Source organism: Penicillium robsamsonii, assembly GCF_028829455.1.
Source record: "Penicillium robsamsonii strain IBT 29466 chromosome Unknown utg000001l_segment0_segment0, whole genome shotgun sequence".
Lineage (NCBI taxonomy): Eukaryota > Fungi > Ascomycota > Eurotiomycetes > Eurotiales > Aspergillaceae > Penicillium > Penicillium robsamsonii.
Window position 1 is genome coordinate 4,768,791 of NW_026643219.1, and position 18,512 is coordinate 4,787,302.

General features: G+C 48.1%; 10 protein-coding genes across 10 annotated transcripts; 4 read left to right on the plus strand and 6 right to left on the minus strand.

Moving 5' to 3' along the window:
* Positions 1-23: 23 nt before the first annotated feature.
* Positions 24-706, minus strand: N7447_001870 (uncharacterized protein; the record flags this gene model as incomplete). Its single annotated transcript, XM_057226146.1, has 2 exons — positions 24-350; positions 416-706. The coding sequence occupies 2 exons, from the start codon at positions 704-706 to the stop codon at positions 24-26; spliced, it is 618 nt and encodes a 205-aa protein (XP_057090162.1).
* A 559-nt stretch (positions 707-1,265) lies between these two features.
* N7447_001871 (LSB5 family protein) lies at positions 1,266-2,630 on the minus strand (the record flags this gene model as incomplete). The annotated part of the gene is made up of 4 exons (XM_057226147.1): positions 1,266-1,278; positions 1,330-2,355; positions 2,405-2,556; positions 2,616-2,630. The coding sequence occupies 4 exons, from the start codon at positions 2,628-2,630 to the stop codon at positions 1,266-1,268; spliced, it is 1,206 nt and encodes a 401-aa protein (XP_057090163.1).
* An 846-nt stretch (positions 2,631-3,476) lies between these two features.
* Positions 3,477-4,535, plus strand: N7447_001872 (3'(2'),5'-bisphosphate nucleotidase; the record flags this gene model as incomplete). The annotated part of the gene is made up of 1 exon (XM_057226148.1): positions 3,477-4,535. One exon carries the CDS (start codon positions 3,477-3,479, stop codon positions 4,533-4,535), a length of 1,059 nt encoding a protein of 352 aa, XP_057090164.1.
* Positions 4,536-4,728: 193 nt separating this feature from the next.
* N7447_001873 (mitochondrial 54S ribosomal protein uL6m) lies at positions 4,729-5,619 on the minus strand (the record flags this gene model as incomplete). The annotated part of the gene is made up of 3 exons (XM_057226149.1): positions 4,729-5,102; positions 5,178-5,291; positions 5,352-5,619. The coding sequence occupies 3 exons, from the start codon at positions 5,617-5,619 to the stop codon at positions 4,729-4,731; spliced, it is 756 nt and encodes a 251-aa protein (XP_057090165.1).
* Positions 5,620-6,934: 1,315 nt separating this feature from the next.
* Positions 6,935-8,795, plus strand: N7447_001874 (uncharacterized protein; the record flags this gene model as incomplete). The annotated part of the gene is given in 6 exon segments (XM_057226150.1): positions 6,935-7,019; positions 7,033-7,880; positions 7,939-8,160; positions 8,227-8,283; positions 8,332-8,668; positions 8,761-8,795. 6 exon segments carry the CDS (start codon positions 6,935-6,937, stop codon positions 8,793-8,795), a joined length of 1,584 nt encoding a protein of 527 aa, XP_057090166.1.
* Positions 8,796-9,313: 518 nt separating this feature from the next.
* On the plus strand, positions 9,314-10,276 carry N7447_001875 (uncharacterized protein; the record flags this gene model as incomplete). The annotated part of the gene is made up of 4 exons (XM_057226151.1): positions 9,314-9,326; positions 9,401-9,586; positions 9,663-10,208; positions 10,260-10,276. 4 exons carry the CDS (start codon positions 9,314-9,316, stop codon positions 10,274-10,276), a joined length of 762 nt encoding a protein of 253 aa, XP_057090167.1.
* A 342-nt stretch (positions 10,277-10,618) lies between these two features.
* N7447_001876 (DUF2011 domain-containing protein) lies at positions 10,619-11,655 on the minus strand (the record flags this gene model as incomplete). The annotated part of the gene is made up of 3 exons (XM_057226152.1): positions 10,619-10,969; positions 11,028-11,562; positions 11,630-11,655. 3 exons carry the CDS (start codon positions 11,653-11,655, stop codon positions 10,619-10,621), a joined length of 912 nt encoding a protein of 303 aa, XP_057090168.1.
* A 359-nt stretch (positions 11,656-12,014) lies between these two features.
* On the plus strand, positions 12,015-12,725 carry N7447_001877 (LAMTOR1/MEH1 family protein; the record flags this gene model as incomplete). The annotated part of the gene is made up of 3 exons (XM_057226153.1): positions 12,015-12,065; positions 12,189-12,340; positions 12,431-12,725. The coding sequence occupies 3 exons, from the start codon at positions 12,015-12,017 to the stop codon at positions 12,723-12,725; spliced, it is 498 nt and encodes a 165-aa protein (XP_057090169.1).
* A 936-nt stretch (positions 12,726-13,661) lies between these two features.
* Positions 13,662-14,758, minus strand: N7447_001878 (E2 ubiquitin-conjugating protein UBC8; the record flags this gene model as incomplete). The annotated part of the gene is made up of 6 exons (XM_057226154.1): positions 13,662-13,798; positions 13,859-14,040; positions 14,103-14,217; positions 14,268-14,332; positions 14,378-14,432; positions 14,686-14,758. The coding sequence occupies 6 exons, from the start codon at positions 14,756-14,758 to the stop codon at positions 13,662-13,664; spliced, it is 627 nt and encodes a 208-aa protein (XP_057090170.1).
* A 1,353-nt stretch (positions 14,759-16,111) lies between these two features.
* On the minus strand, positions 16,112-16,575 carry N7447_001879 (uncharacterized protein; the record flags this gene model as incomplete). The annotated part of the gene is made up of 3 exons (XM_057226155.1): positions 16,112-16,249; positions 16,308-16,414; positions 16,476-16,575. 3 exons carry the CDS (start codon positions 16,573-16,575, stop codon positions 16,112-16,114), a joined length of 345 nt encoding a protein of 114 aa, XP_057090171.1.
* Between the last annotated feature and the right edge of the window lie 1,937 nt (positions 16,576-18,512).

Genomic DNA, 18,512 nt, shown 5'->3' on the forward strand with positions numbered 1-18,512 from the left:
ATGAACGAAAGTCACATAATAATTTACTCCCACTTCTCAATACGTACATGTTTAACATCCGCATCCTTCATCAGCGCCTGAATCTTCCTAAACTCCTTCGAAACCTCAGACCCCGCAAAATCAAAATGATCCTGAACTTGGTTCCACCCGCTGAAGAGAACAAATTCCTCATCTTCGCCCTCTTTGTCGATGCGCCACGCACCGCAGGAAGTGAATGGGGAAGTGGACGCATTCAAATCAGCCACGCCGACGTTGAAAACAGCGTCAAATTCATCTTTCTTGCTCGCCTCGACAAAGCAGCGTGTTATAGCGATGACAGGTGCTTCCAGTGGGATTTTGGATGTAGGTAGCTATCCGCTCCGTTAGCTTATACTTCTTAACTACAAATTTAGTTCATCAGTATTGAAAATCTCACATCAAGGTCCAAATGAAACATCCAGCTAACATCAAAACTACCCTTCAACTTCGGGTGTAGGTTCTGGTTGGCTACGGATGATGTCCACTGGCCTCCGGCTGTATGTTTCTCGATAGATTCCCACCCACCCAACAGATAAAAGGATTCTGGATCTTCAATCTGGCGGAAATATGTAACCTGATGGCCCGAGTATTCCGTCAGTGCCTTCTGTGCTTCCAAGGCAGTATTCTTGGCAGAGGATGAGGAGTCTTGCGATTTAACCCGGAGGAGAGCGAGTTCGGTCACCGGCATTTTATGTTGTTTTTGAATAGATGACTTGGTTTTAGTGTTATGAGAAGATATATGTTCAGTTTGTCGATTATTAGGGCACTACGTTGCTTTATAGATTTCTTTGTCGAGTCCGTCGGGAGGGGGCCGAAAAAGGCGCGAAAGAGGCCGAAGAGAGTCAGGGGCGGGGCGTTTAGCTAGCTGTGTGAGGCTTCTTCTGGCTTATTCTAAGGCTCTCGGCGCTATTTGACTAATCAGTCTGCTGGGTTTTTAACCATTGAATGTTTTACAATGGGCTTAGGGCTACAAGCTAAGTGGCTCTTTCAAACAAAACCAATATATATGTTCGCTCGGGAATTTGAAAAAGGGTTTACAGAAATTGCAATGCAATCATTGTCCAATTTAAGAATATACACACCCAAGACACAAACGGTCAAAATGAATATTCACCTTTCAGCAACACGATAGCCAATGGCTTTGGGTATACCGATAGAGCACAAGACCAGACAATGTATGAAATAAGCAAAAACCGCAAACCGCAAAAGTACAGATCATCTGAACTTCAGCTTTGTAATCACATGGATCAGACCTCTTTCCTGTAGAGACATTAGTAACATGACATGTAATAGAGAGGAAGAGTGACTTACCAAGTATGTCCAGACTTCTCAATGGCCGGGGTCTTTATAGCATTCTTGTCCCCAAAGGGATTGTCTTCATCATCCTCTTCTTCCGACTCACTCCCGCTCTCAAAGATTTGACGTGAATGTTGCGTCGAAGATGCAAGAGGCAGGCTATCAGGACGATTCGGCCGTGGCGGCTTTGGAGGATTGATATTAAGCCCGACAAGGCCGTCGCTCACGTCCGTGTCATCCAGTCCAAGTCCATGTCTCTGCTTCCAATTGCCTTCGAAACCTTCGTCCTCACTATCACTGTCATAGTCCACGCTCTTGTCTAGCACCTCGAATGCCATCAATGCATCCACTAGCTCATCGTTTGCATGGATCAGACCGCCCAGGAACTCTTCGGTTTCTATGTACTGAATATATCGAAGGATCCCATGACGAAGCTGTTTGCATGTCTCGAATCGGTTGATGCATTCCGCATCCTCACTCACTCGGTGCGTCTCGCGATTGACGAGTTTGAGGGCATTCAACAGGTTGGTGCTAGCAACGGAAGAGGCAGCAAGCGCTTGCAAGATATCAGGGCGCTCCTTTTCCAGATCAAATCTCTTGCCGCTAATTGATAGTTTCTTATCTTTCTTGAATTTCTTGGCCTTTTGTTTGGGACTCGTCAGCAGAGTGGATGGTCCACCAGCTCCTGACACAGATACAACATGACCCATTGGGGGGTCGTTCGGATTCGGAGTGGATCCCTCGCGAAGAACCTTGGCTTTTGCCTGGGTTGCAGGCTGCTTTCGCTTGGGAACCTGCTTGTATAGCGCCGTAACCTTTGCCATACCAGGAGTGTCCTTATAAGTTGCCGCCCATTGTCCGAAAATCTGTTTGCATTTCTGTTTCACGAGGGGATCCGAAACTGAATCAGTAGCTGCAATGCGCAGACGTTCGAGCAATGCCTCATCAGCGAAATCGCGCAAGAAGCGTTCCCCTGCATTTTGAACCAGGAAGTCGAGAATAGTAAGTGCGCGAAGTTGTCGATGGATGTTACCGTATTTTCTGGATTGGTCAGACTGATTTTCCGCGCTGTCAATACTCGTGCACTCACAGCTTCTTGCGAAGAGCCCGACTTGCTTCCATTGGGCCGCTGGCCTGGATGCGAACTACTTCCACTAGATCGACGATTCCGCTGGAGTCTTCGACCTCATATTGTTCGCTCGTAAGGACCTCGATTTGTACGGTCACAGCCGAATACGGTTTCTATTGAAAGCCATATCAGTCGGTGCTGGACGGTTCATTGTTTCAACGCAATGACTTACGGAGGATTGGAACATTCTGGCCTAGTCAAGAGAATGACTTCTCGAACAGTGTGTACTTGTTTTAAGTAGGAACAAGTTTGGGGAATTGAAGATTCTGCCCCTTGTATCGAGCAGCCCGCAATCACCCCGCGCTGCGATGTCGGTATAGAGATGACCCCGCACGGCGCTGTTTACACAAATGTTTCGCAAGAATTGGGTGTATACGGAGTATCGAGCGCGAGAGGATGCGACTTGACTTTCTAGAAAAATGCCGGAAAGGGATTAATGGTGTGAAAACCAACATAAGGTTTTAGGGAGCTTTCGCGATACCTTCACGTGGTGTCGGTGACGTCGGAGGCCCCAGGGGTGTCTTGGCGTCCGTTAATCCGATAAGCACTATGAAAAGGTGCGGCGAACGTAGAAAAAATAGGTAACTAGTTCCCAATTTGATCAATAGGGCATCTAAATTGCAAAACGGCCTTGTTACAGGGGAAGGGAGAGTTGAAACAACGCTGAGACTGTGTAAGCTTATCGGCTCCTCGTGACTATTTCGGCCTAAAGGGGATTAGGGCGGGGGTCTTGTGCCTGAGGCTAACTAGGAGAAAGAGGCCGTGAATGACGACTTAGCAAACCATTATATCAACCAATAAGACCACGAGAAAGCAAGAGCAGTCGATCCCGGCTGCAATTCTTGCCAGTCGATTTCGGATGAAGCTTTCTTCTGCACACCGAACAGATCCATCCCCACGTTCCTATTTGTTACGCGTACTGTCCCGCTTCGTGGTCTGCTCCACCCTCATTCTCGCCGTCAGCGTGGCTCTGAAATCCCGCTCTCGTCTCTCTCTCCTTCTCCCCCACTTCTCCTCCAGCCATCCTACAACAATGTCTTACCAACAGGAACGTTACATCGCCGAATTGGCCGTCCAGCGGGCGTGTCTCTTGACACAGAAGGTCTTCTTCGAGAAGGCTAAAGGCACAGTCTCCAAGGACGACAAGTCTCCTGTCACCATTGGCGACTTCGGCGCTCAGGCCTTGATCATCTCTGCCATCCGCAAGAACTTCCCCAATGATGAGATCGTTGCCGAGGAGGAGGCCAGCACCCTACGTGAGGACAAAGGCCTGAGCGCTGAGATCTGGCGCTTGGTCAAGGACATCAAGCTGGATGATGCGGAGAGCGATGAAATTCTGGGTGGCCCCCTCACCAGCGAGGAGAGCATGCTGGACATCATTGACAGCGGCAACAGTGCCGGTGGCCCCAAGGGCCGCATCTGGGCGCTCGATCCCATCGATGGCACCAAGGGCTTCCTCCGTGGCGGCCAGTACGCTGTGTGTCTCGGTCTGATGGTTGACGGTGACGTCAAGGTCGGTGCTATTGGTACTCCTAACCTCCCCGTCGACGATGCTGCCCCCATTGATGCCAGCACCGGTGTCCAGCAGTCCGCGACTGCCGGCAACGGTGTCCTGTTCTCCGCTATCCTGGGTGAGGGTGCCACCAGCCGTCCTCTAGCCAGTGGTGCTCTTGCTGCCAGCAAGCCCATCTCCATGCGCCCCGTCGCCAAGATTTCCGACGCTGTCTTCTGTGAAGGTGTCGAGGCTGCTCACTCCGCCCAGGGCGACAACGCCGCCGTTGCTCGGCTTCTTGGAATCACTGCTCCTAGCGTGCGACTGGACTCGCAGGCCAAGTACTGCTCCATTGCTCGTGGTGCCGGTGACGTCTACCTGCGTCTACCCGTCAAGAAGGATTACCAGGAGAAGATCTGGGATCACGCCGCTGGTGACGTGATTGTTCGTGAGGCTGGTGGCCAGGTGACTGACATCTACGGCAACCGGTTGGATTTCAGCAAGGGCCGGACCTTGGCTGTCAACAAGGGTGTCGTTGCTGCTCCCAAGGCCCACCAGGACCAGGTCATTGCTGCCGTCAAGACCGTTCTGAAGCTGTAATTGGTCTAAAAAATTTAGTTTCGTCACCTCTTTCACTGCACTTGAGCTCCTGGGGAGCAGATTCAGTTTGAAGTAGATTTGTGATACCATCGCTTGTGAGAGGAATAAAAAATACATATATGACGATAAGAGTACAAAACACGGAACCAAACACAAAATGTCCCGCGCAGCTGAAAAGAAAAGCGCTTCCAGTCTATTTGATTTTCTTCGCCTTGAGCTTGATAGTCTCTCCGTTGACGAAGATACCCTTGCCCTTGTACGGCTCGGGGCGTCTCCATTCTCTGATCTCGGCTGCGAATTGGGTCACAATCCGCTTGTCAACACCCTCCAATAGGATTCTGGTAGGCTGCGGTGTGCTCGCCACAACACCCTTGGGGATACCCAGTTCAATTGGGTGAGAAAATCCGACCTTAAGGGAAACGAACTTTTGGCCGGGGTAGGTGGCCTTGACGGTGGACGCCTTCTCTTCGATCGTGGCCCTGTAACCGACACCAACCATACTCAAGACACAGACGTGACCTTCGGAAACGCCGAGGATGTGGTTATGGAGGAGTGCGCGAATGGTTCCTAGATAGGAAAGTAAAATGTTAGACCATGACTTGCCGCACTAGACCGCCGCGGAGAAAAGACAGGAGAACATACCCCACATGGCACGCTGGTGAGGGACGTCCTGATCCAAGATTGATAAGGTAGCCTTCTGGCCAGTCTCATCAGGGGTGATAGTGAGGAACGAGGGAATATTCAGGCTCATTTCGCCTGTCAATCGGACGAATTAGCATCCATCGGCCGGACCACATTTCAGCAAGAACACATTACCCTTAGGCCCCTTAATCTCAGCCATAAACTTGGGGATATCCTTTCCGCGTGTCCGGGTGAGAGTCGCGGGGAGATCGATGAGCTTAAATGACACCTCCGGGGGGATGGAGAGAGGTGCACCTCCGACTCGGGACTGCGCCGGGGATGTGGTCGAGAAACATTGTGTGCGGGGAGAGAAGGCGGGTGCGAGGAAAATGGGTAGGCAGCCGCGCTGGAAGGGTTCTCGAAGAAGCTGGCGGGCACAGCGTTGGGGTATGGAGCACGACATGGTGATTTTGCGCGTGTTGGGTCGGATGCTGTGTTGCGGACTTTCGATTTTGTTGCAGATGGGTTGCCCCTAATGGGGTTTAGCGCGCACGTGACTATCTATATAATTTGCTTTTTCATTTTGTTTACTCTGAGGATTATGATTTCAACGTTGATTATGCCTCGACTCCAGGGAGACGATATTCGAATATATTGCGGCAATAAATTGGCTTGGTGTTAAAGCTTCCTTGTGGATGCGTCCATTGCCAAAGCTTGCTAAACTAATGCGGAGAAATCCAAACTCAACCATTCTGATTCTCCCACGCAAAGTGAAAAAAAAGACAAAATAACACAGTCCGTTCTAATTTACACGCAGATATGCCGTACATGGTCCGAAACTGTGACTTGCCGGATTCCTCTTTTTCTTGAATGGGACTTCAATGTTTCTCATATAGTAATCACTACCAGGTCCGCTATGTAAATACACCTGGTTCAAGGGACACTGCTATTTTGCTTTTTCTTTTGCTTCCCTTTTTTTTTTCTCTTCTAGTTAGTACTCTATATTCTTCTTTGTTGCTTGCCTTTTCCCGCTGTTAAATCTCCCAGTTTGTACCCAACCGAGCCTTAGAATGAACAGGCAATTTTCAGCAGTCAATATCTGCCAATAGAGAGATGTTGCAAGGGAAGTTCAAGTTGAAACCACCTGCACCACCCGGGCTATTATTTGAACCCAAATATTAGCCCAGGGAAAACACCTTTGGCCCAGTGGCTGACCTTCTTCGCGCTATTTTCAGCTTGAATAGGCTGGCAAATGTCCTTTTTGCTAAGGTGACCCCGTAATAAAATCCATTCATGATCAGGAATAGTTGCCAAGAGGGCCTTAAGGTCCACTAAAGGGGATGGAGCACTGTGCCAAGAGTGATCTCCCGATTGAAACATTGGAGTAGTGCTTGTCAGGTTTATCTGGGGAACATCTTACCTCCATATAACTCCCATACAAGAATACTCAGTTCGTTAACTCGCCCTCAGACTTCGAATGATAGATATTCGACTGCATTGGTATTCTAATAAAGGGAATCAAGTCCATATAGGTAGCCGACTGAGTGCTGAGGGGAAATTGTCAAGAAAAAAAGTAAAGCCAGCGTTGGGCGTGAGCTGAACAACTTAGATGTCAAGTCTCACTTTCGAAATCATCCTTCATCCACTTCTTTTCGTCTCATACCGCTCTTCTCGCATACCATCTTATACCCATTACCTTAGACCATATACACGACTGATCAAGAACCAGGGCCCATCCAAAGCAACACTCATAGCCGAACCCAGCTAGGCGCTTCACTATGAGGGCAATCGATAGCTTTCAAGTGCTATCATATACATTCCTGGCACTTGCACACCTCAGTCGAGCAAGTGCTTCACAACACAGTAAGACATTCAGATGTGTCTCAAATGATTCTGCTAACCCAAGAAGGTGTCCCAATTCTTGCACCCAAAGCACTAGACATCGACGCGATCTCTTTCCTCAGTTCCCGATCGCAAGACCAAGACAGCATCTTCAACGAAGCCGTCAAAATCCTCGACTCGATGAAATCTTCACCCTCGTGCAACCGGCTTGCAGCGACGAAACTAGTGAACTCGTGTCAAACATTCAGCGATGGCAAAGATGGCGCGCAGACAGACAGCCCAGAGTCGCTCGATCTTCTTCGATCAGTCTACGCCGCACGGCTGGCACTGTGTGAGATCGACGGTGCTGGTACTCCAATGCCCCCCTCATGCCTTCCAATCACATTGTCTCCACCTCCGCAGAAAAATCGATTCGGCTTTGTGAGTAGGCACAGAGGGTCTGATCCTGCATCAGATGAAGTCCCGAAAGAAATATTGGAGCAGTGTCTGAAGACACTCGAGTCGCGACCCCAGTGGTGGACTTCTTACAGCAACAGTCGACAGAATGCCCTTGTTATTTGCCATGCCTCGCGAATGGAGACGGAAAAAGAGGAGCTTGTTGACCTACATCGATCTATTGCCAGGAGCAGCCTCAAGCTGAACAACGGACTTCAAGAGGCTTTGCAAGATGCAGCTGCACGGTCTATGGAGCAGCAATCGTTCATACACGCTGTTCAGTCTCTGCAAGAGAAAATTGTGACCGATATGGAGGCGACAGACTCTGTGTTCAAACGAACATTCGGCAAATTTCTCCGAGAAATTGAAGCTGGGGTGTCGTCTCTCCAAGATTCTATATCTATGGCTTTGTCAAATGTGCAGACTGGAACAGGGGTTCTCGAAAAGGTAAAGTTCGAACAAGCTATGCTATTCAGAGTTGAAACATGTACTAAATTTCGAACAGGGCATCCAGAACGTATCGAGCCAAGTGGTAACACTTCAGCAGGCTCTGCAAAGTGCACATCAAGACGCAATGGTTAGAAGCAAAGAGACGTTGCAGGCTCAGGAAACCAATGCTGTCGCTCAGAAGGATCTCGCCTCTTCTTTACACCTGTCGCTAGAGTCGCTTCTTGACTCAGATATGGACAGAATATACCGAGGCATGCAGAAGTTCGATGCTGCTATGGTTTGCCAAATATTAATTTCTCTTTTGGTGTGTACTGTGAGACTAACATTTTGCCCCTTTTCATAGGAATGGTTGACTAGCCGAATGAACATGATTCTCGAGCAAGAAACCAGAATGACAGAGGTATGAGTATTTTTTCCACTATGTTGATCCTTCCATTAACTTTCAAAGCGGCTTCAAAACATGGAAACCTTTATACAACAATCCGAATCGAAAGCAAGCGAACTGCAGAGGGCCCAAGACCAACAAACCGAAGCACTATCTGCACAATCGCGGGCCCAGGAGGCCATTCAATTCCACGCGCAAGTATCGCAAGCTTTGCTGGCCAAGTCTAGCGTTGCTGCTTCCAATTTGCAATCCATCATCGACGATGCAGCTTTCAAGTCCAAGCATGTCCCGGGGTTCGCGATAGGGGGATCCTCCACGTGGTCTCTCTGTGCCGTTCTCCTCATGGTCATCGCCGCCCAGAATCTTAAGATTGCAATCGCTTTATTTTTTCTTATTTTAGGTATGTCTGTCGTTTCTGATTAACATTGATTGGTGCTAATACGATGTGGCTTAGGGCATTCTGTTGCCTTGACCATTTTCAAATTTCTTTAGTTATACACTTCCTGCGCAGTGACTTGGGAACCTGATACCATTGATACCCCGGCGTTATCTTTTTTTTTTCTCATTGCATTTCTCTTTCTGTATCTTTTCTATCTTTGCCATTTATGCTTGCATCGCTTATGCTTGGGACTTCGGGATTCATTACATCTAGATCTATAGCAAAGGAACAATCCTTGGATTTAAATTATTCCCCGCTATCTCCCCTTTCTACTAATGGTATGAAACAAGGATCGAGTGTTTTAAGAAAAAATAAAATGAAAGTGTAGACAAATTAGCGCCAACACAGCCACAATATAGCTGCTAGAGGCCAAGATAAGCTGCGGGATAGGACCCAATTATATCGCCAACAGCCAATAAACGCCCTCTATCGGAAACAACAGACTAGGATGAAGACAATTCCAGAAAAAAAATAAAAAAATAGAAAGCATAGAGTCACGTGGAACTAAATAGACTCCTTCTCCTTTTCGATTCGTATCCCCTCATCGGATCTTGATTCACATACATCCTCAAACCCCTCTATAACCAGATCTCAAACTAGTTCAAAATGCCTGGTGTTCGTGAGTGATCCTCCCGACCTAACATTTGGCGTTCCTCGGAGAACCGCAAGTACACAGCGCTAACCACCCCCCAGCTCCCGACGCTCTCGAGCAGGTCAAGAAGGGCTTCAAGCGCTTCTTCAGCAGTCGCAAGAAGGCAGCTAAGAAGCAACCCGCACAGGAGACTGAAGCTGCCGCTGCTGCCCCCGTTGCCGCTGCGGCCAGTGAGACAGCTCCCGCGCAGCCCACCGCCCCCGCTGCCACCCCGGACTCTGCCCCCGGTATGACACCCTCTTATCAAGTTGATACCAATTTCATCTCGCTTTGGCCCACAACTAACTTATTGATTTGCGATAGATGCTGCCAAGGCACCCGAGGCAACGGGCGCGACCACTGCGCCTGCCGCCCCTGAGATGACCGCTACTGCCGGCCCCGTCGAGACTCACTACGAGCCTGCCCCTGATGCTGCCGAGCCTGCGCCTGTTGTTAAGCCTGAGGAGCCTGCTACCAAGACCGAGACTCCTGCCGCTGCGCCTGCACCCGTTGTGCAGTCCGAGGCCCCTGTTGCTAAGCCTGAGGAAGCTGTTACTAAGACTGAGGAGGCTGCTGTCAAGCCAGAGGAGCCTGTTGTTAAGACCGAGGCCCCTGCTGCGCAGCCCGAGGAGGCTGCTGTTAAGCCCGAGGAGGTTGTCGCTAAGCCTGAGGAGCCTGTCGCTAAGACCGAGGAGCCTGTCGCTAACACCGAGGAGCCTGTCGCTAAGTCTGAGGAGCCTGTCGCTAAGACCGAGGAGCCTGTCGCTAAGACTGAGGAGCCTGTCGCTAAGACCGAAGCTCCTGCTACCGCGGAACCCGCTGCTGTACCCGAGGCCACTGCTGCTGCCCCTGTGGAGCCTGCCAAGACCGGTAAGTCAATTGTCTCAACGAGCCAAAGCATAATTCTAACAGCGACTCTAGATGCGCCCGCTAAATAGAAGTGTGATTATACACTCGATTGGCGAGGATAGCTCTTATTTTTTTTTGCGAGACTGATCTAACTTGCGAGTGCTTTCTTCCCGCTCCGTATTTCGTTTCATACCCTCAGCGTTGTATATTATTCATTTCCGCGAAGCGATGCATTGCATGCTTTTTTTTCATATCGGTCTCGATCAGACCGCTAAATACCATGCAAAGCTCGTCCATTCCAGATTGCTTACGCGACAGTAAAAACTCCGCTTTAATTCGATATATTATAATATTGTTGCTGACGGCAAAGGGAAGAAAACTAACACTCCCACGGGTATCACATTAAGAATCTATCCTGAAGCTAGATAGTTTCATTCTTCTCCACCCGAGGAATGATCATCATCACCAGCCATCACGACATCTTCAACGCTGACACCCGCCGCCGCAGCCTTCTGCTCTCTCGCCTTTTGTCTGCGCTTGAGTTTCCTATCGCGATTCTTCCGAGTCCGCTTCTCTGCTTCATTTTCCTTAGCAGCCTGTGCGGCCGCAACCCGCTTGCGCAGCTGCACTCGTCGTTTCTTGCCTGGCTTCTTGCGTGTAAGTGGACTCTTCGAGACTGGTACGCCTTCTACCACGTAGACGGGAAGACTGTTGGCTGGCCGTGGCATTTTGGTCTGATGTCTCTTGAGATGGATGACTCGCCAGGGAAGATGGCAGCCAGGCTATGAATTAAGTTAGCAAACATAAAACTAGCCAAATGCCAAATATGTATTTACTTACCCAGACTAGCGAGTTGGCCCATGTCAGCACGTGCTGTCCGCTAACGGCCATGTCCTCAAATTGTTTCTTCTTTTCCGTTATCCGGCTCTCGTCTTCGGCGGTGGGTTCTCCGCTCCTGCCCTGCAGAGAAGGTGTAGAGAAGTAATAATCCCACCCGCGCGAGGCTTTCACAAATCGTCCCTCGGTGCCAGCGCCAGATCCCGGTGTAGGTGAATGCAGCCGAATCCTCAATTTTTGAGTAATGGGCGCTGCCTTTTCCTCTGTGCTTGTCTCATCTGTCTGCTTTCCTGGCTGCTTGGTGGTATCTTCCGTTGATTTGGCGGGGGCTCTGAATAGCCGGAACTCGAATTCTTGTTCCTCATCCTCGTTCTCCGCAGGCTGATTGTCTTGGCTAGTTGTATCCTGTGCAGTATCCAATTGGTCGAGATTAAGCAGCTGTCCTAGGCGGGCGTATGCATCCTGGGCAGCGGCATCATCTGGTGCTGGTGATGGCGAGCGGGATGACTCTGGAGAACGCATCTCATCGCGACGGACGCTGCATGAGCCAGATTAGCTGCTGTGTATATTGAAAAAAAACCTGGATATGTTTCTTGTCAACATACCGCTTAGCATTTGGTAGATCAAACATGGTGTGGTGTGTGTGGTGTGGAGAGGAATGAACCAAAATGCCAAATCGAGAAAAACGATGTTTCCACGGCGCACTGCGGCCACGGCCAAATGACATGGCACGGGCCGCCCAGCCTCAACCTCCCACTTCAAAGTCCTTTTGTCTACAGTGACTCTCGACTGCGCCATTTGTTTCATTTCATATTCTCTGTTTTCTGCATATTCCACACTCCTTACCCTCCGATAATTCTCTCGCCTTCTGCAACAAAGGATACCCGCATCTCAACTATTGGGGTGATTAATGCCTCGTGCCCATCGCATAGCGCAAACGTGCAGCTAAGAACATCCCCGATCCTGAAGTCCTGATCCCGGTCCTCATAAATGGGTATCTGTGCCTCCTGCCTCGGCGGGAATCGGCATGAGTCTCCTGAGGTGAGTCCCGAATCTGGAGCTAGGTTTATCATCACATGTTCAGCGCGCATTACCTCAGTCCAATGCTCGATGGCATGGGATGCTTGTCGGAGAGTGCAATTGTCTAACATTTCTTTTTTCCAGCCTGAATCTGCGCGTCTACTCGAAGAAGACCCTTATCAAGCCGGGTATGGTTACGGAGCACTTAATCACGCTCACCAGGCAAGCCAGCCGGATTCGGAATACGTGAGACGTGAGAGGGAGGCGCTGGAATCCATTTGCCAGCGGACCTCTGAGTAAGTATACTGTACCATTTGCCATTTATTCTAACATATGGCACATTGGCTCCAAATGAGAACTGAATTCACGCTAATCATCTCTTTCAGCTCCGTCATTGATATTTGGTCCCTCCAGCCACAACCACACCTTCGACCCCAAGCAACCCTGCACACTCCTATCTCTGCATCACCAGTTCCATCACAAAGAACCGATAGAACAACACCCGTGGTATCAACCCCGCGCACATCACCACCAAGTCGTCCCACATCCGGCGCATCAGGCACCGTCCCAAAACATTGGGGTGAAGTTGTCATGAACCCGAACAAGAAACGGTCTCGTACCGATATCAACGCAGATGCTAAGCCCAGCCATGATGTGTTTGGAGTTCTGAACGTCACTTAAAGACGCTTAAGGTATGCATCGCTGCACATTGACGATGACGCTGTACACGACAAACGAGGTTGTGGGCTATGAAGATTACATCAAGAGATGCAGATAAGGGTACTGGAAGACCCGTTTTTCATTATTTTCTTGCGCTGCGCTGTTATTTGAGGGATTTTTGTTTCTTGCATGGATCGCAGGTCGACTTTTTTTTTTCACACACACATAGCCATTCCTTATTTTCCCTTCATTCTCGGTCTGGTAATACCCAATGGCGCAGACTTTTTCTTTTGTTATCAGAAATATTTTTCTCTTCATCCCATGTTGGTTTCTTTTCTGTTGGCGTGTTTTGTGTCTGCACTTTTTTATTGTCTTCATATCATCTTGTCAGTCGTACACTGCTTGTATATGTATTTTTCTTTTTGAGTGCTGGACTTGATCCATTATTTTCGTATAGACATACAATCTGAATTCCATTGTCATTTGAGTTGCCGTAAATCAGGACAATAGACGTAGGTGCTCGAAGTGCCAATCCTCTGGGGGAGATGGAATCGTAGGCGAGTCAACCCATATAGAAGTTTAGCTGTGGATGGGATGGCTTTTATATAAAAAGTATTTCGAGCTCACTATATAATTATGATATCATGGGAATATTTAAAAAAGAATATCACTCTCAATATCTATGAGAGATTTGGCATCAATTATTCAACCCATGACTCCGCTGGTAATTACCGCAAATGCTTCTTGGGTGGACTGAAATAGATAAGCAAATACAAAAGATAATAGATAGACATTGCCAGGGTAAAAAAGAAATGGATACATGACAACTCCCCTGTGTCAGAAAATAAAACGCCCGCTGATATCCAGCACCCTGATGGATATTGAAGAGTAGAGTGATGCAATATGTTCGTGCCAGGTCAATCCCGAGCCCGACAGAAACCTTCGCACTGCAGACCATTAGACATCGTCCATGGTACCTGCAGGCTCTTCGCCGCCAGATTCGTAGCTTCCCGCAGAGCTGAGCTCATCTTCAGACTCGGTGTCCTCGCCTGCTTCATCCACAGCCTCCTTGCTAGCGTATTTGGCAACGTATTCTGGCGATGAGATGTCAGTATGGCATAACAGCAAATATATATATTTGGATTGTAACACACCTTTGACCTTTGCTTCGTATGCCTTGGGCTCCCGCATCATCAGCGCTGCTGCCTCTCCGTTGAGAGGATCCGAAGGGTTGGGGTAACGGAGGAGCTGGGGAAGGAAAACCTCGAAAATATTGAGCATGTCGTACATCGGTGACCAGGTTTGGTTGATCACATCGAGGCAGACGGAGCCGGACCTATATCGGAAAATGATATTAAACTCTGACTCTCCACACATGTCGGAGCAACCATAACTCACAGCTCATCGATATTCGGGTGGAAGATTCTGTTGACAAATCCGATGCTTGGACTTTTGTATGGGTACTGATCAGGCAGTTCGACGTGGATTTTCCAGAGGCCGCCGGTGAAAGGTGCTAAGAAAGTTAGGATGATTTAATATCAGCTGATTTGCAGCGGCACATACTCTCTTCCGGGCCCTTGAACCGAACGTAGAATTCTTGCCTGTTGATAGTAATTGGTACCGGAGAGCTTCAAATGGTTCAAATGTTGCTGTAGGGTGTATAAAGTACATACACTAGATTTCCAAAGTCAGTATATAGATCCATAGCCGACACAGAGTCAGAACTTACTGTTGTCGTTGACCAGAGTCACCTCATAGTCACTCATCATCCTAGATATATGGTCAGATTATATCCCGGTAACCAAGTATGCCTGCCGAGGCCAACCAAAAAGGTTGGGAAAAGCGGCGGAAAGGGCAGGAGGATTATCGGTCGTACATCCTAGCTAAGGGTTAGTGGCCGTAGATCTCGGATGTTTTTGGACTTGTGGAGCATACTTCATGACCTGTATAATGAAAGACAGCCGTTATTAGTATCTCCGACGACGCTGGGGGCTTATCGGACTTTCCGCAACATTACTCACATCGGTCTCGATTCTGCGTTTTGGGCTACTCATGTTGGCGGTTTGGGTAGCGATGGCAGATTTCGATGTCGGAGGTATTGTCGGCTGGGGGCTCTCACAGAGAAAGCAGACCCAGCAGTATCAGGACGCCGTGATTCACTAAAGCAGATATTCCCAACCGGAGCGGGGAAGTAATGGGCGGGGCAGACAATGGACTTTGAAATAAAGGTTGAGTGGTTGAACGGTCGGTGAGAGTAATCAAATGAAGAAGAATAATGAATACCAGAGAAGGATTCACTTCTCTGACCCGAGTAAAGGAGACAACAAGGAGAGGGGAGGTCTTTGGATGAATGATTTAGATCGGGCATGATGAGTCGATGACTCAGCGCCGAGGTCTGCCCGCATTGGTATAGGTGGGTCCACTGGATGTGGATCCATGCGTCTGATAGTTCAGAGCATTGAATATTCGTTCATCTCACCATAATTGCGAAGGATAGACATATATACGGTGCGCATCGGCTATAAACACCATTGAGCTTCGGTTATACATCTGCGGGCTGCTAACTTTTGGGATCATTCTACTTTTTTGATTGGATTTATGATGTATGTGCACGACAAAGAGACTCAGGTCGACCTAGGCAATAGAATGTCTGTTTATTTTGATAATGGGGATCAAATATAATCTTTCTTTCTTGTTCAAAAGCCTACGTGAAATCAAAACGGATAGCTCTTTCATTCTGCTTTGTTAGTATCCTCCAGTTAGGTTAAAAAGAGTCACGTGGACACGACGACGTGACCATGTACGTGTCTAGCAGTAAAGTAATAGTTGGCCGCTTATACAGCCTTGTGATGTCTTCTCGCTGGTCATCTTAAATATTCTTTTTCGGTTTTATAGGTAGACGGCAGAGAGAAAGCGGGAAGGGGCTTAATTTGTGCGAAAATGACTTTTCCATGTATAATCTGTGACATTCCGAATTTGTAGGCTGTGGATGCGAGTTGCCTGATCGGCGTGCCTCACTTTAGTGGGCATTTACCCAGTGACCGGGGGATGCTTAGGCTGTTCCATAGCTCGCTACTGGGGGTCTAGACTGGAGCTTGGTGTATAAACCCAACCCGGTTCGTGGCTCCCAATTAATGATCTGATAGACGCTACAATGGAATCCAGACCGTGCTAGAGTTACCTCACGAGTTAAGAGCCTACATTAAGGTCGAAGTCAGTGCCTTCCACGTACTAGTATAGTAGCATATGAATAACAACGACCATGAACCGAAGTTTCACGATAAATACATAGTATAAGTTTCATTCTGATAGGGTAGCAAAATTCGAAAGTTCAACGAGAGATAATAGTACAGGATACATTGTCATACAGTATGAATATTTGACGCAACTATATTAGTGGGGAAACATTACAATTCATCAAGCTCAGGCGCTCGCGCCTCTCCAGCAGGATCCGGCTTCTTCTCGGCGGGTTTATCTGTTTTCTTCGTGCTTTTAAGGGGCCGGGGCGGTTTTCCTTGGATACTTTCGTATATCTCGTAGACCGTCTGATCATCAATTTGTCAGTGGCGTCACTTTATGTGAAACGTCCGATGATGTACGAACGGGGTGGTCAGAGTCCTTCATCCCCTGATCCCGGTTTCGCTTCTCCAAAATCTCGGACTTCAAAGGTGAGTCCTCAAAATCATCTGGGAATGCCGGTGCGACATTAACTAGGACCGAATTATATCAGCTCCTGCCGAGAGTTCGTCTCAATAGAGATGTTGATCGCACATTTCTGGTCACCTTTAGTTTCGGACTGAGCCTTTTGGGCGAAAGCTCGAGTCAGCCTAGGGACGTAAGAGGTAGAAGACCTCACGATATATCGCTGCATATTGGATCATTTACTAGCGGTTGAGAAATATGTTTACAATAGTATCTGAGCCTGAAAGATGACTGTTTTTATGCCACCGAAGATATATCTGGGGTTCGATCATGATGTCAGCCCAAACACTCTCGCCACTGAACACAACAGTACCAGCAAATCAATTGAGAAGTGCGAATATCGAAAGGAAATGATGACACAAATCATAACTCGTGATCCATGACGTTAGTCAGGTCCGTCGCCACATGGTTTTGCAGAGCAGCGATTAAGCTTAGCGAATGCCGCGACAATTCAAAATATCCGTCTTTTCATATCCGAAGCAAAGCGGCCATACCTCACTAGCAAATTATGCAGATTATAGCTTATATGATGATTTGCTATGTCTGTGTGGCTGAAGAGTCAGTCTGGTCCACCGATATAACTTTCCGTTCCGAGGCAAAGCTGCTTAAGATGAAGAGTACCGGTCCTAGTCGGATCCACTATAGACCTCTAACATGTATATGTTTTTTTGTAACCTATATAACCAAACCTCAAACGTGAACGAAATGTTAACAAAAATGCCTGCCCGCTCACTGACTTTAGTCTTCAATTAGTCGGACCTAATATGTTTCATCGCGCTTTTCGACAAGATAACCAATATCCACCATTCTCAAAAGTGAATGATCTCGTGGTTGACTACCAAATTGTACAAACTACAATCTAACTGGTCGTGTCGCTGGGGGTTCAATTATGGTTTGAATTATACACTTTTGATGACGGTTGGTTAAGCTGCACATATCACGGTCATGGGTGATCAAGAATAGGGATACTATCAGATGTATTTGAATCCACGGAAATTTCGAAAGATCTTGTAGGCTCCATGCAGTGTCGCACACATGCCACCACCCGCAGTAGCCCAGGCAGCTCCCTGGAAGCGCAGAGAGTTGATCGGTATATGCCTCCGATTCTTTGATGAACCTTTCCGTTATCCACTTAGCTGAACTGCATAACGTAACTGCACTGGGATTATTGCTAAGAGATTATGCATACCTATGGGCGCAGGCCATGATCGTCTTGGTAGTCTCCCGACCTGTTGATCAAGGAGTGATTGGAAATCGTTCATTGATGACATTTTTCACATTTGAATATAACAGTAGTGTCTTGGGTATTTTGATCCCAATTTTTGCCTTCAATCATTGCGAATTTACGTGTTTATATATCCTGTGATATATTAACAAGTACCTATTGGCACCCAATGATTTTCCCTAATGGACATCATCTGATATGCTACCTATAGACAGCAGTTCTGGGAATCTGTTGGTTATAATTCGCTTTCTCACTCGGGATCCGCGGTTGACTATGGACTTGATATCTGGATGGGGACCATACCTCATGTTGTGGCAAATCTATATAGTAAAGCTGGGGTCGTCCCTTTCCATTCCCCAATTCTCCTCGAGCGAAACCCCCGCTTCCATAGTCCCTGGAACCCCTTTTCTCGGCCGAATATCAGGGAACGCCACATGATGCATTGAAGCAGAACAATGTGAGTGAGAAAGTTCACATAATTTAGCTAAACGCACTTCCGGGCTGAATGGCCCGGCCTTTATTGTTAGTGTTTTTGGTACGCATGTTGAGTTGGGCCACTCGCTTTATTTGCTGTTCTCCATTATTTAACTATTAATATAATCTGCCTTTCGTTGGTTCCAGGGAGACCAGCAATTATTTGGTAGGCAACACCTGGGCAGTCACGCCTAGTGAGCGACCTCGGGAGTACTAATGATCATGTAATACTCAGGAGCTCATTCGTACTTAATCAAAAAACAGTAAGGGGTGAGCACTAAAATAGGAAAGAAAGCCATCTCCCGTATTCTAGATATATGCTCCGGGGGGCCGACACAGACAGACCAAACAAGTAGTGGTGGAGCGAAGACCGCCCCACCAGCGATACAAGCGATACAACATCTCTT